Source organism: Elephas maximus, chromosome 5 (assembly GCF_024166365.1).
Source record: "Elephas maximus indicus isolate mEleMax1 chromosome 5, mEleMax1 primary haplotype, whole genome shotgun sequence".
NCBI classification, from domain to species: domain Eukaryota; kingdom Metazoa; phylum Chordata; class Mammalia; order Proboscidea; family Elephantidae; genus Elephas; species Elephas maximus.
Window position 1 is genome coordinate 159,522,511 of NC_064823.1, and position 15,079 is coordinate 159,537,589.

Genomic DNA, 15,079 nt, shown 5'->3' on the forward strand with positions numbered 1-15,079 from the left:
CCCGCGGTGCACGGGCGCCACCGTCCGGCCGCACCGGCCCACGCCTCACACCCTCCCCGGCTCGGCCCCGGCCGGGGGAACCGGGTACCCGCCTCCTCCGCCTGCTCTGGGGGCGGCCTCTGCCCGCGGCCCTGCCGGCAGCGCCGGGCATGAGAAACGGGCCCCGAGGCTCCACCCGGGCGGTCATGGCCCGGCGCGTCCCCGGGGACCGCGAGCCTCCCGGAGGTTGTAGCGTTGAAACTGAGGTCTCAACCCTTCTACGGGCCTCAGTTTCCACGTCTGTACGTCGCGGCAAGGCGCCCGCGTCCCCTTTAAGATAAGCTTGCTGCGCCCTCCCGCCTCCTTTTTCTCGCGCGTCTCCCTCCCCAAGCTTCCCCGGCCCGCAAGGCCGGGAGCGCGCTTGCGTCACCGCCCTGACCCTGGCCCCACCCACGCGCCCGCGCCGCCGGGCCAGGGCGAGCCAATGCATGCAGAGCTTGGGAACACGTGACAGGAGGCGGGCGGGACCCCACCGGAAGGGGCGGGGCACAGGAGGGAAGGGTTGCGTCGCACGGTAGGTACCGCAGTCCCTGCGCTGACCCCGGCTTCCGCGTCGCTAGGGCCAGGGCGAGCCAATAGCTGCGGCGCTCTCGAGCACGTGACAGGAGCGGGGCGGAGCCTCCGCCGGGAGGGGCGGGGCGAAGGCGGGAGGTGCCGGGACGCTCGGTAAGGGTCGCCGGCGCCGCGCTGACAGGGCGAGGGTCGCGCCGGGCTCTGGCCTTCAGGTTCCCCGTGCCGGGCAGGGGCCGGGCGGCGGGTGCGGCGCGGGACCGGAGAGCGACGGCCTGCGGGCAGGCCTCTCCCGCGCTGCTTCCCCTCAGTCCCCCAGGGTCCCCGCAGCCGAGGGGGGCGTCCAACCAAGAAGACCCGAGTGGAGAGATGCGCCCGGGGCGGAGGGTCGTCACGGGCCGCGTGGGCAGCGGCCTTCACTCGGGAAGCGCGGGGGACCAGGGAGAGAGCCCTGGTTGCCCCCCGGCCGGGACTGCTGCCCAGCGTGGCCGTCGGCCCGAGTAGGCGAGGTTAAGCGCCGGTTTTCATTAACAGTAAACGTCACTCTGCGCGGGTCTTTGGTCCTCCAGACGTGACACGTGCTCCCGCCTGGCCTGGGGAGGCTCTGGCAGCTTCCAGTGTCGGAAGGGAGGGGACCCCGGCCGCGGCAAGGCGGGCGGAGAGGAGCGTGGACCCGCTGCGGGGCGGGGGGCCACCTTTCCCGCCCGTCCGCTGGGGTGGAAGAGCCTGGTGCGTGGCCCTTTCTGTCTGGGGAAAGCTTTCAGTGAGGCGGGCTTTGGGACTGGGGAAGAGGAGCTCTCTGAGCTCGCAGGCTCCTGCTGAGAGCCTCTGCGTGGCTCCCTCTTCCGCATCGGGAAGCTCAGCTCTACAGCCAGCGGCCCAGGCTGCCCGAGTCTCAGTTCATGACTTGCCTGGGCCTGCTCTCCTTGGCTCTTTCCAATTCTTCTGTCCAATTTCTTGGCCTCACCCTCACCCCTGGCCTTTTTCTTCCCTGCAGTGCCCAACGCAGCTCGGCACTGGTGCCTCTGTTTGCACCTGGGCTCCACACGGCCCCACGGGGCTCCACAAGCGCTTTCATCTGGTTCTTGTTATAAAACGGGCTGCCCCTTGCCTCTGCAGCCATTCCAGAGGCTGTCCTGTGGATCGTGGTATTGGCAGGAGGGCCCCAATCAGATGGATTTGGAAGAAGCTAACTTAAATATCATTTAGCCAGTGATGTTCGTCCCTTTAACGTGCCACGTGCATTGCCAAACCCGAAAACAGCTACAGCATCTCCCAAACTTGGGTGGTCATGGAACTTCAGTGTTGTGTTCCTTTCTCTGTACTTTTCCTGATTATCACCACAAGGGCCTTGTTGGACTCACCATGAATTCCATCTTGAATCGTTATATTTCCCAGGGGTTCATCTCATGGTGGCAATGGCATGACAGCTCCAGCCTCAGGGCCCCTCCTGGAATGCCCCCCTGGAATGGAGTTCAGTAAACATTTGTTCATAAAATGATGAACTGTAAAGTACTGGGTTGTGATTTGGCATCTCTGCATTACATGTTTCTAGATATGGATCAAAAACTTCCAAAGTTGGTAGAAGAGCTCACAACTTCAGGAGAACCCCAACTGAATCCCGAGAAAATGAAGGAACTAAAGAAAATTTGCAAGTATGTGTTAGGGTCCAGCATTTCGTGGTGACTGACTGGCCTAGTGGGTCTGTAATGTACTTAGAGATTGGGGCTGCCCAGCTGCATATATTTCAGCCATCCCCTGCTTGCCCCCACAGTTACCTCCTTCGCCCTGGGAAAGAACAGCCAGAGGAACATGCAGGCCCAGGCCATTTCCCCAAGGCACCACAATGCCCAGATCCTGTGACAGGCAGTCATGTTCTGGGCAGCGGTCCCCAGGCTGGGGAGGAACACGTTAAAAATAATTCACGTTCCTGTGTGTGTGATGATGTGTGTAATACATGAGTCCTTGGGTGCACGTATGTGATTTATAGATAAGTATGCATCTTGTTCTTTAATGTTGGGAAAGGTCAGAGGTCACAGAGGGTGAGTTGCTCGTTGAGTCAGCAGGCCCTGTCTGTCTTTAGACGCTGGAACATGTCCAGCATGTCCATCCGCAGCTGTCTCTCCCTCAGCGGACAGCACGAGCTGGATCTGCGCTGCACATGGGAAGATCTCCTCTTGAGGCAGCCAGAGAGCAGCGAGGAGGGAAAAGGCCTCTGCTCAGACCCTGGGCTTGTAAACTGAGGCTCACTGAGTATGCTGTGTCCTGTATTTATCAAACAGGAGAACTTAGGTGACTGTTATGTGATGGAGTATTTACATTTTGCTCAAAAATTTCAGCTTGGATCAGGCTTAGCTGCATGCCCCAGAAAACCTTCAAATAGCAGTGGTTTACTCAAGGGGGCAGTAGCCGGGTAGAAGAGGGGCAGAGGATACATGCCAGCTCCCTTCCAACGCAGGCTCCCTGAAGCTGCCAGAGATCCTTCTGCTTTTACTCCTGTCACTGGCTGCACCTAGCTGCAAGGGAGGCTGGGAGGTGTGGTCTCCAGTTGGGATGGTGTATAAAGAGCCAGAGAGTAAATACGTTAGGCTTTGTGGGCCATGTGGCTTTTCATGGCTATGTGACTCTGCAGAAGCAGCTGTAGACAATTGTTTTAGGCTGGGTTCTCTAGAGAAGCAAAACTAGTGAAGCACGTATCTATAGCAAGAGAGAAAAAGAAGAGAGATTTATCTCAAGGAAATGGCTCACATGGTTGTAGAGGCTGGCAAGTTCCAAGTCCATGGGTCAGTGTCAGGCTAGAGGGTTCTCCTGACTCACATAGCTGCAGGGGCCATGAACCTAAGATCGACAGGTCAGATGGCAGGCTGCTGGCTCACACATTGCAACAAATCTCGAGATTGACAGACAGTATGACAGGCTTTCGTCCCAAGAACTGGAGATCAATTGATGACAAGCTGGATGAAGGATCCAGGACAAGCGAGTGAGCTTTGCCAGAACATCCATATAGGATACAGGCCACACCCCCAAGGAAACGCTTTTCAACTGGTTGGCTGCTTCCATCAGATCACAAAATGGAGGATGATTACATCAGATCACAAAATGGGGCATGACTACATCATTACATAACTGCCAAACTCCTGAGGATTACAGCCCAGCCAAGTTAACACGCAGCCTTAGCCATCACAACTATGTACAAATGAATGGGCATAGTTGTGTCCCAAGAAGACCTTATAAGCTCTGAAATGTGGATTTCATGTAATTTTAATGTGTGGTGAAGTATTTTTATTTCAACCATTTAAAAATATAAAAACCATTCTTGGCTTGGGGGCTGTACACAAGTGGGAGGTGGGCAGGTCAGTTCGGGGCCATACTGGTTGGCCCTGCCCCAGAAGGGGAGAATGGAGATGAGGAGACAGCCAGGGGTCTCTGCCGCACGTGAGGACCGTGTCCATGTAGAGGGAGCGTGTACTTAATTTGGAGAGGAACCGACGAACCCGCTTGTCCTTCACGGGCTGGGCTCTTGGCTGAAGCTGGCTTGTACCTGTAGGTCTTCAGAGGAGCAGCTGTGCCACGCCTACCACCTGCTGATGAGCCAGCTGAACCAGGAGCATGCCGAGATCCGCCTCTCTGCCTTCCAGGTGGTAGATGCACTCTTCGCCCGGTCACATCAGTTCAGGGTACTGGTCGTTTCCAACTTCCAGGAGTTCCTGGAGCTGACGCTAGGCACGGATCACGAGCAGCCCCTGCCGCCTCCCAGGGAGGTGGCCCAGAAACTGCGGCGGGCTGCCATCCAGGCTGTCGAGAGGTGGAACGAGAAGTACGGCGAGGCCTACAAGAAGCTGGCCTTGGGCTACCACTTCTTACGACACAACAAACAGGTGGGTAGGCCTGATGCGACGTCGTGTTGGTGGCCCACTGGGTGTCCTGGAGGAGGAGAGTGGAGGGGGGAGCTAACACTCTTCCTGATGAGTCTGGTGTGCAGGGAGGACGTCGGTACCCGGGTGCCCAGCCCTGCGCAGCCTCCTCTTCTCTGCCGTGGGGTTCTGCATCAGACTGATGACTCTGCTGTAGCGGGCACAGTAGTGGATTTGGGAGTGTATTTCAATGGCAGAAAGGAAATGACTTGCTGGACTAGCTGTGGCATTGTGGGAGAGGATGGGCCCAGGATAACCTGTGGGGGGGGGCGGTGTTTCTCCAGGTGTTTCTCCAGGATAACCAGCAGGGGGACTGACTGATGGATGGGGTTCAGTATAAGGAGTGGCTGGTAGGCGGGGTCCAGAATAGCGAGGTGGGCCCAGGATAAGGAGGGGCTGGTGGGTGGAGTCCAGCATAGCCAGCAGGGAGGCTGGTGGGTGGGGTCCAGGATAGCCAACAGGGGGCTGGTGGGTGGGGTCCAGGATAGCAAGCAGGAGCCTGGTGGGCGGGGTCCAGGATAACTATCAGGCGGGCTGGTGGCGGGTGGGCTTCAGGATAACCAGCAGTGGAGGAATTAGCTGGATCCCTGGGTGGCATATCTGGTTAGGTCCTAAACTATGATTAACCGAAGGATTGGTGGTTCAAACTGACCCAGAGGCGCCTCAGAAGGTAGGCCTGGCGGTTTGCTTCCTAAAGGTCACAGCCTTGAAAACCCTGTGGCCCACAGTTCAACTCTGCACACATGGGGTGGCCATGAGTCGGAATTGACTCGACAGTGACTAACAACGACTGGGGCAGGACCTGAGGAGGTGCAGCTCCTGGGGGAGACACACACCCTCATCTCCACGTGTGGAGGGAGCTGAGCCAGGGACCCAGGTTCTGCACTTGTGTGAGGTAGATCTGGAAAAAAAAAAAGGAGAAAGTAAAATTCAGCCTCCCAAATGCAAATCTCTCCTTTGACAGTGCGTTCCTGGACTGAGGTCCTCACACCTTGCAACGCAGATCCCCACCTGGGTTCTGGGTGCGCTCTGGCTCATGCTGGACACTGATGGAATCCGCAAGATTTGCCGCTGCAGTCCCAGGCCTCGATGTCCTCGTTCCTTCCTTCCTCCCCCACTTTTCCCACTTTCACGTTGGTTCTCACCTTGAGGAACCTCAACCTTGCCGGTGCTGATATTCTAGCCGGCAGACCCCTCAGCCCCCTTCGGTTGTGGGCCTGTGGGCGATCAGCCTTTCCCGGGGTGCACACAGATGCCCAGGCAGTACCTGTAGCCCCTCAGTCCTGTCAACAGCCTTTGCTCCCCAGGTGGCTCGTTTTGCCTGTGTAATTCTTACCTAAGATAGCAATGCTGCTGGCTGTTCTTTTCCAGGAGCTAGACTTCAGAATAACGTTTTAAAATACAACTGAAAAAAAAAGATCAGAGTTCTTGGCTGTGACTTGATGCTGTTAAATCTTTTATAAAACAACTTTTGACTTCTGTTTTATTTGTGTTTTTTATTGATGGGTCTAATACTTATTCTCAATTTCTCAGGTAGACTTTCAAGATGTCAACGCTAGGACCTTGGCAGAAAGAAAGAGAGAGGAAGAGAAGCAAAAACGCTTGGATAACATCTACAAAGAGCGAGCCAAGCAGGCCGAAAGGGAGATGGAAGGTAGGCCACCAGACCTGGGGGTGCGCTTTTCCCTGCACCTTTACCGGGGAGACTCACCCACCTCCCGTGAGGCTGCACCCACTCTGCAGGATCCTGGTCGTCACTTTCCCCATGGCAGAGCTCCTAGGGCCGCCCAGTCCTCTGCCAGCCACCACCTCCTCCATCCTGGCCTCGGGCTTCCCCAGGTGGGGAAGAGGGCAGGTGAGGGGACAGGCTAGGTAGAGACAGCTCAGGTTGGAGAGCTGACTGTGCAGCCCGAGACTCCAGCTCTGTTCCCAAAGACCCTACCATAGGCAAGCCTGGGTGTTCTCCAGTCTCCAGTGAGAAACAGCCTGCCCGGGAGGGCCCGCTGCAGGCCATCCATGCCCTTCTTCACCCCCTGGTGGCTATGCTCGTGTATGACTGTTTCCTGTAAGGGCCACCTGGGCACAGATGCTGAGGAGAGAGGAGGGAAGAAGTAGAGGGAGAGAGAGGGAAAGAGAGAGGGGAGATTAAAAGGGGAGGGAAGCTGAGAGGGAGAGAAGGGACAGAGGATGAGAGAGAGAAAAGGAAGGAGAAAACAGGGCAGGGAGGCATGGAGGAGGGAGGGAGGCGTCTGTGCAGGCTGGGGTCTGAGCTTCATGGCCTGGCTGAGCCCCACCTCTTACCTCCTGGCAGGCAGCCTCTTAGAGGGTGTGAGGGGCACAGAAGAAGAGGGGCCACGGCGCCAGTGACCAGAGCAGTGTCCTCTGAGCTTGGCAGTGGCGATGGCTCTGGGTCCTCTAGGTGCCAGGCTTCAAGGGCTCAGTTCTGTACCTGGGAGCCTCCTGCAGACCCAGACACCCTGTTGCTGGGCGTGGCCCTGTCCAAAGGCCACTTCTGGGTGGCTCTGGCCCCATGGAGAAACCCTGGCCCAGGTGTGATCAAACAGGAGCAGCTGAGTTCTGGGGCCTCTGAGGGGGCCGCTGGAGAGCAGGCGTCTGAGATTCATGAGGAGGGTCTGCAAGGAGACGCGCCCTGGGAACTGATGTGTGTCGTTTTAGCTCCCACCTGCCCGTCCCTCTCCTGAAGGCACCCCTGCCCCGGGTAGAGCATCTCACTTGGTATTCTGTGAAGCACCAGTGAACTTCCATCATGGCTCAAGTTCAGGCCTGAGGGGTTATTGCCAGCCGTGCCATTGCACGTGACCTTGCAGGCTGGCTGCTGGGTTGGAAGTTTATCGAGCAATGAACCGGCCTCCATCAATACGTGCACCCGGGACACTGGCTTCTATTGTCGGTGGGGGAGCTAGAAAGATCCCGGGGGTGGCAGGCAGAGGCGTGCCCTAGGCGCTGTGTGTTTGGGGAGACTGTGCACCTGGGGCACCCCAGCCAATTGGTGCTGAACGGCCCTCCCTCCATAGGTGGACGGGGTTTCCTGCTGAGGGGCACTGTTCGCCTAGCTCTTCCATCAGCGGGTCTCATCTTTTGGCAGAACTGTCTGAAGAAATCCGATCCTGCCTGACGGAAGTGGAGAACTGCTTTCAGCTGTTAGTGCCCTTCGACTTGGCCACTGGCCCCGGGGCCACCTGCCCTGTTGTGGCCCCGAGGGTAGCTGCTGAGGATGCCCCTCCCTCCTCGAGCCTCGGCCCGGCCCCCCCTGGCCCCCAGGATGAGGAGCAGCCCTGTTGCAGCAGAGCCCTGCCTGCCTTTCCACGCTGCCTGGAAGCCATCAGCCGTGGAGAGGCAGAGGCAGCCCCGGGGGACCTGTCAGAGGAGGAGCACGAGGACCACCTGGAAGAGTTCATCCGGAGCCACGGGCTTGGCTCGCACAAGTACACGTTGGACCTGGAGCTCTGCTCAGGTAACTTGGCCACCTTCCTTCGTCGCTGGTACTCCTGAGCCCCCAGGGTGTCCCCACAGCAGAGCCTGACCCTGGACCTGCAGCCTCAGCCTCCTTGGCTGTGGCTGGTGGCAGGGACACTTCCGAGAGCACATTGACTGGTCTGGCATCTCACGGTAGCTCCCGGCGGGCTCTGAGCAGGGCAGGGACCCCGGTGTGAGGGGCTGGGTAAGAAGGACCCTCTTGTGACAGGGGCTCCTGGGAAGGGGGTGGAGCGTCCTGCCTGGTCAGTGGCCCAGCCAGCAGTGCACAGAGAACTAAACTTGCTGCAGGTGAGCATGCCCTGGGACTGAAGCAGCAATAGCACTGGTTCCCGGGCTGGCACATGGGGTGAAAAGCCAGCATCCATATGTTGAGTGGCCATATCACCTGTGTGCCGGCATGTAACTTATTATGATACACGTCTGCTCACCAGGTGTATAAGCTCCACCGTGGTGAGCAGCATGCCTGACAGTCTGATGGTCAGGAGGAGTGGCCACTGGCCAACCAGGGAGGTGGAGGGCTGGGGCATCAGCCTGCCAAGGCCGGGGTTGGGAAGCACAGGGCAGAGTCCTTGGCACTAGGTGGTGCTTGTCCAGGATAGAAAGGCCAGGGTGGCTGGGGCTCAGGGAGGGAGGTGGGCCGGGTGGAGAGGCTGGCTGGGTGGGCCACTCAGGACCTGGGGCTGGGGGTACTCTGGAGGGACAGCCTGGGAAGACCCCCAGGGCTGCCACATCGACAGCAGGTTTGGGGGCTGGGGTAGAAATCAGCGTGGAGAGAGCTGTGGGAAGTTCTCGTCCATGTCTGGATAGGAAAGGCTGGGGTCCGGCTGCAGCGGGCTGAGCTGATGGAGAGACATAAGAGAGAGAGTCCCGGAACAGGTGGCCTGAGGCAGGGCAAACCGCGGGAGGAGGGTATTGTGAGCTCTTTTGGGGTGTTTGGATCAGAGGGGCCTAGAGACACGTGGGAGAGGGTGCCAGTGGCCAGTGGCCCTCAGAGTGGCCTGGATGGATGTGCGTGGCCTTACCTGTCCACTCCCGGCCTGCACCCGCTGCTTGCCTCAGCTGTCCCCTCCCCCGGCTGCTGCCTGCCTGTGTCCAGCAGGAACCCTGTGGTCGGTCAGTACAGCCGCCCTTGCTTCCTCAATGCCGTCAATGCCTGCCCCGGGGAAGCCTAGCTCTTGGTGATCTCTGCCCCCATCCACACACCATGCAGTCGTACATGACTGGAAAAAAACCCACCACCACATACCCACGGCCCGCGTGGCCTCGAACTTGGGCAAACCTATACCCCCAGCCTTGCTCTGTTGTCCTTTCTTCAAGAGAACGCTCACTGTGGGCTAGCTGCAGCTTACTAATTTACTATGTTTTGTGTCTGTCTCTTCTCATCTGAACGGATGGGTTCCACATGGGCTTACCTGTGTTAACCAGTGCCGCTGGGTTACCTTTCAGTTTTGTCTTTGTGTTGTGAAGCAAGGTTTTATATTTTCATAATATTAGCATTTTCTACTTTTCCTTTTCGGGTTCTGGCTTTGGAGTTATGCTAAAAAAGGTCTTAACCAAATCATTCAAAGGTGGATTTACTTCTCGTGGCGTCAGTTTGGGATTTGTTAGCAGTAATGGTCGGGGGCGGCGGCACGGCAACAGCATGCAGAGGGGTCAGTGGCTCTCACCCTGGTGGTTCACCGGCAGGTCCCCCAGCAGGTGGGGGTGCCCTTGGCACCCAGTGAGCCCGGGGCCATCACAATCTCTGCCCGAGGCTGCCTGCCCTGCCCCCAGGAGACCAGCCTGGCGGCCCCTCTGCTGACCCCCGTGTGCTTGTCCCAGACACCCTGCGGGTGCAGGAGGATGAAGACAACAGCGCCGTTGTGCACAGCACCCGGGACGCGCTCAAGCTCATCCAGAACAAGTTCCTGCCGTCCGTGTGCTCCTGGGTGCAGGTGAGGTGCTGCAGAGGTGCCTGGCCCAGCAGGGCACCTGGGCTTCAGCTCTGGGGGCTCCTGCATCGGGCCCTGGGGGCCCTGGCCATGAGCCAGGCTCAGCGGGTGTGCTGGCGATGAGGATTTAGGCAGCAGGGAGCTTGTGAGGATTTAAGGCAGTGAGCAGAGAAAGCAAGCGAGGACTCACGCCCTCAGAGGCAACCATGGGGATGGGAGCAGGCGACTGAACCCCAAACTCTCTGCCCGTGAGCCCAGAAGACTCCCTCCGCTAGGACCCTCAGCCCTTCTGTTCTCTCTGTCCCAGGTGTGTTCAGAGAGAATGCCCTGTCCTCATAGGGTAGAGAGATGAAGGCCGCGAGACCGGCAGGGTGGGCCGCGGACGCCTTTGTGGGCAGCAGTAATCCATCCCCTTATTTCGCAGCTGTTCACCCGCGCAGGGATTCACGACCAACGGCTGAAGTGTGCCATTGATCTTAAGACGGAGCTGGAAGTCACTGTGAGGAAGTATGAGGAGCTTAACATCAAGCCTCAGGAAGGATCCAGAAGGCTGGTGAGTGCACGGTGGCCAGGCAGGGTGGTGGGGAGTGCTGAAGGGCACCATCCTGCCTTTCTCAATCTGCCTCTGCGTGACCCCTCTGGGGCCCAGTCTCAGCTATCCTCAGCAAGCCGGTGTTGCCTAGGGGGCTGGACAATCTCCAGATCCTTCTTCTCTTGGCGTGGATGTCCCGAAACAGATGCTCCAGCCTTGTGAACAGAGGCAGCAGAGGGTCTTCCTCCCTGGTCAGCGGAGGCTGTGGCAGGGTTCTAGGCAGCAGGGGTGTGGGCAGGCAAGTGTCAGGGAGCAGGTAGAAGGTTCTAGTTGGAGACGGGTCCAAGGGTGTTCCTGCAGCTCCGAGCTGACCAGGGAGGCCATGGGGCAAGCCTGGGTACTGGACACTGCCCACAGCCACCCCGAGCCCTGCTTAGCCCGTCTGACCTGGTCCTCAGGGATGACTTCCTGGGAGCAGAGCCATTGCCACGATGGTGATAACATCCCAGGGCCCCATCATTGGATTGTGGCCGAGGACAGGAGGTGCTAAGTGCTTTGCTCTCCAAGGGAGCCTCCGAGGAGCCACAAAGGGTCAGGCTGGACTGCTGTCTCCGGCTTACTAAGAGGGTAGCACCCGCCCCTGGCTGCACTGCCGACTGGAGCTGAGCATTGGCCAGGCCGCAGCGAACCTCAAGACCCCTGTCCCTTTAGCGGTAGAGACTGTTTGCTGGGGTGTTTCGAGCCTTCAGGCCTTGAAGGAACCATGGCGGTATATGGGGGAGAGGTGGTCCTTGGGGGCTCAGAAGGAGACCCCGAAGTGGAGGCTGTGCCTCCATGGGCATGGACCATGGAGTCGGAGCCATAGCAGGAGCCGCTGGACAGGGATGGGGCGTGGGTGTCTCTGTCTCGGGGCACTAGATGACAGAGGAGAGGGAGAAACTGACACTGCTCCAGGGACACCACGCACACCCCAATGTGGTGACCCCATAGCCGTGGAGATCATCCGCATCAAGACGTGCTGGGCTGGCTGGTGCAAGGAGGCCGAGGGCTCCCCCTGGCAGGTGGGGCCAAGCAGACCCCGTCCCACAAGCCCGTTCTGGGGACCTGAGGAGACGTGAGCTGGAGAAGGGTATCTGGATGGAGAGTGGGGGCTTCTCCACGGGACACCCTCAGGGGCTGCTGTCAAGGAAGGGAACTAGTTTAGGTCCACTCCACAGGGTGACCCCCAGAAACCACCCATCACAGCAGACGTGGGAGTGACATTTACATGCTCGGCGCAGGTGCGTGTAATGTCCCGTCCTCCGCCTCTGCTGATCTCTGGCTCCAGCCTAGACCCTGGAAAACGGACTCAGAGATCTAGCCACTCCCTGGAACACCAGCCCCAAGCCCAGCTGTCGCCTTGGAGCTACACGGCTGGCTTCACGTTCACGCTGTGGCCGTGGTAGGGGCCGTGCAGCTGGTGGCCAGGACCACGGCTGGAGAAGATGTGGAGCCCAGAGCGAGAGACAAGAAAAGGTTTTTAAGCTCGCTCCACATTTTCAAAGGAAGCTTTGGTATGAAAAGAAAGCTATATTCCTTGCTGAGGAAAAGATCAAGTTCAAAGCCCCTCAGAACACCCCGGACCTTGGCTCTAGGGTGGCTGACACTCTCCATAGAGCAGGGTGGTCCAGCCGATGTGGTTACTGCCGCCTTGTGCTGGAGAGGGACAGGATGGCCCCAGGGAGTCTGAGGCCCGCGGACAGGAAAGCCTCCAGTTGGGGGCATTTTTAAATGGGTACAATTCTCCCAGAGAGCTCCACGTTCTAAGTGCCAAGTGGGTGCAGCTTCCTCAAGCTAAACCTGTTGCCGTGGAGTTGATTCTGACTCATAGCTACACTATAGGATAGAGTAGAACTGCCCCTTAGGGTTTCCAAGGAGCTTCTGGTGGATTCGAACTGCTGACCATTCGGCTAGTAGCCCGGTTCTTAAGTCAGTATGCCACCAAGGCTCCATCCTCAGGCTAGCCCTGGACTTTGGAAGCAGTGTGTGCAATCCCCCTGGGGACCAGCAGAGGGCGGTCTTGCTTTTTCTCTTTTCGATTGTCTCATGAATCTAAGGAAACGGGATAGTGCCTGGGTGGGGAATAGACAGCGGCCAGGAAGTCACCCACCTGGCTTTGAACTGGCTGCGGTTGTCAATACTGCAGGTATGGGCTTGTGGGTTCTCAGCGATACTTTATGAGAGTTTTCATTTTGGTGTGTGACTTAACTAAGAAATAAGTTGTTTCTGTGACTTTTGACCAAAATACATTCTTCACAGTGAAAAAAGGATCACTTTCTAGTCATGGGAAGTAGATGATAATTCTGTTAGAGTGTTGACTATGGGGGTGAATTTCTTAGCAAACCCAGGGTAGGAATGGCCTCAGAGCAGAAGGCTTGTGTCCAGAGCGATGGTTGCCATTAGCGGTCACTCTGAGCAGGAAGGGATATAGGGCCCTGGGGACCTGCTCTCTGGCCACCCCTGTGCCGGTCGCTGAGTAAGGGGAGGCTTTGTTAAGTGTTTTGTGAGTCGTTCCGTCTTTCTTTTGCTGCTGTGTGCAACAGCTACTCCTTTGTGACAGGGTGTCCAGGGTCCCAAGGAGGCTGGGGGTGACAGGCAGTGATCGCTGACCGTGTGTGCTCTGCCTGCCTGTCTCATGCTGAAACCCCGTGCTGGAGATGCTGACCAGATGCTGCCAGCCCCCGCCCACCATGGGCACACCCATGGCTCAGCTCCTGCAGTCAGACAGTTCTGTGTGGTGGTGAGCCAGGCAGGCCATGGCAGTGACCATATGCCTCTGGAGGGCAGCTGGTACTGTGGCAGTTTCCATGTTGCTGTGAGTGGCTGGGGAAGACAAGCTGTTGGGTAGCATGGCTGTGGCTCCTAGGAGCCTGGGGACTTTCTGGGCCAGCTATAGTGCTGGGGGTGGCAGAGTCCCCAGCCCAGAGGGGCCGAGGCATCGCTCAGCTTGTGGGCAGCCTGTGGGGTCCTGGGAGAGCCCAGCCACTCTTAGGAGCTTGACTGTGCTCTGGCCACCGCCCTGCCCCGGGTGCTCGCCAGCCTCCTGCTTGATGGGGTGGTGCCAGCCTGAGCAGTCTGGTCAGGAGGCCTTTGTTCTGTACTTGGCATGTGGTGGGGGCCACAAGGCTGCGTGTGGCAGGGCCACCAGGGGTGGAGGCTCTGGGTGCCTTGAATAAGTGTGAGGTTGCATGTTAGTGCTCTGGCTGCCCCCCCGCCACACACCTTCCAGGGGGGCGCAGCCAGCCAGTGGATGGTGTGTGGTGCCCAGGGTCAGCTGCTGTCACCACTGCCCCGTCACCTCATCCTGCCAGCAGACACCCTTCCCAGCCCTCCTTTGACGCCATATCCGGATGTCCCAGGACCCCGGGGGCAGGTGGCAGGCCCTCGTCCTTGCCCACTGTTTTCACACCTGCAGCCTGGCTTCATCTCGCCTGGAGCCTGTGGGCCATGCTGCTTGGAGGGCAGGACCCCACTATGCCTCGGCTTACCCGCAGGGCCTACACGGCCACACGGGCACATGCTGGGCAGGTCAGAGGTGCACAACATGGCATGTTCTAGGACCCGAGCATTTATGCGCTTGACCAGCTCTGGGCGGCAGGGACTGGGAGGTCAGCGGCTGAGAAAATGTCCACCATTCACTCCAAAGGCCAGAGAGGCTGATGGAGGTGAGGGTGCTAACAGGGGGGCCATTACGTATCGCCTAAGTCAGGAGACTTTGGAGGATAAGAGAGGTGCTGCTCTCAGTCATGCTGCTGTGACGGGGTAAACCTAGGCGGTGCCTGACAGATGTCCAGATGGAGGTAGGCTGACCCTGTGCCGGGCAGTGCAGTTTGGCCAGCAGACTTGCCCACAGGGACTCTTGGGCGTGGCTGGCCCTCGCCTGAGCTATTTGTCGGAGGAGGCGCTTGGGGTGACTGTCGCGGTCGGTCGGGCCTGTCAGGTTGGAGTCACTCAGATTGGAAGGTGTATGGCTTCAGTGGGAAGGGAGAAATCGCCTTCCTCCTTTGTTAATTGAACGAACACTTTCTAGACCCTTCTTCACCGACTGATTTAAAAAAAGTCACCGGATCTGAAACCCTCAGGGATTTCGTTCATTCCGTGCTCGCGGGCCTGCGGCTCGGAGCAGCCGGGAGATGAAGCGATTGGCGGCCCGCCAGGCTGTGAGTGGCAGCACCCAGTCTTAGGTGAGCCCGCTTCCCAGAATAGAGGCGGCAGGCACCTATCTGCGCATCTCCTGCTCCTCCAGGCAGGCGGGGGTGGCGCAGCGCCGCGGGACTGTGTCTGCTATGGGGCCGCGTCTGCTATGGGGCCGCGTCTGCTATGGGGCCGCGTCTGCTATGGGGCCGCGTCTGCTATGGGGCCGCGTCTGCTTCGGCCTGTGCGGGGGGCGGGTGGGGCCGCTAATGATTGTCAACATTAATTAGAGCCGTTTTAATTAGAAATTATGAATGAGCTGTCCCTCACTAATTTTCAAATAAAATTTACAGAGGGTTTAAATCATTTGCCTCAGTGTTTCCCCACTTAGCACGGGATCGGCATCGTTAACTCCGCGTGTAGAACAGGCTGAGCTGGGAGCGCTAATTCAATAACGCGTGATTTAAACACCTTAAAAGTTT

The 15,079-nt window shown here is 58.4% G+C and overlaps 1 protein-coding gene across 4 annotated transcripts in view; it reads left to right on the forward strand.

Annotated features, from left to right (window-relative positions):
• The first annotated feature begins 571 nt into the window (after nucleotides 1–571).
• UVSSA (UV stimulated scaffold protein A) overlaps nucleotides 572–15,079 on the forward strand; it is a 57,550-nt gene continuing 43,042 nt past the window's right edge. The window contains exons 1-7 of one of the 4 annotated variants that reach the window (XM_049886574.1): nucleotides 572–705; nucleotides 2,105–2,204; nucleotides 4,097–4,427; nucleotides 5,997–6,117; nucleotides 7,570–7,938; nucleotides 9,783–9,895; nucleotides 10,317–10,445. In XM_049886574.1, the coding sequence (XP_049742531.1) occupies nucleotides 2,107–2,204; nucleotides 4,097–4,427; nucleotides 5,997–6,117; nucleotides 7,570–7,938; nucleotides 9,783–9,895; nucleotides 10,317–10,445 (1,161 nt within the window). In that variant the 5' untranslated portion in view covers nucleotides 572–705; nucleotides 2,105–2,106. The other 3 variants (XM_049886575.1, XM_049886576.1, XM_049886572.1) reach the window with 3 other exon arrangements.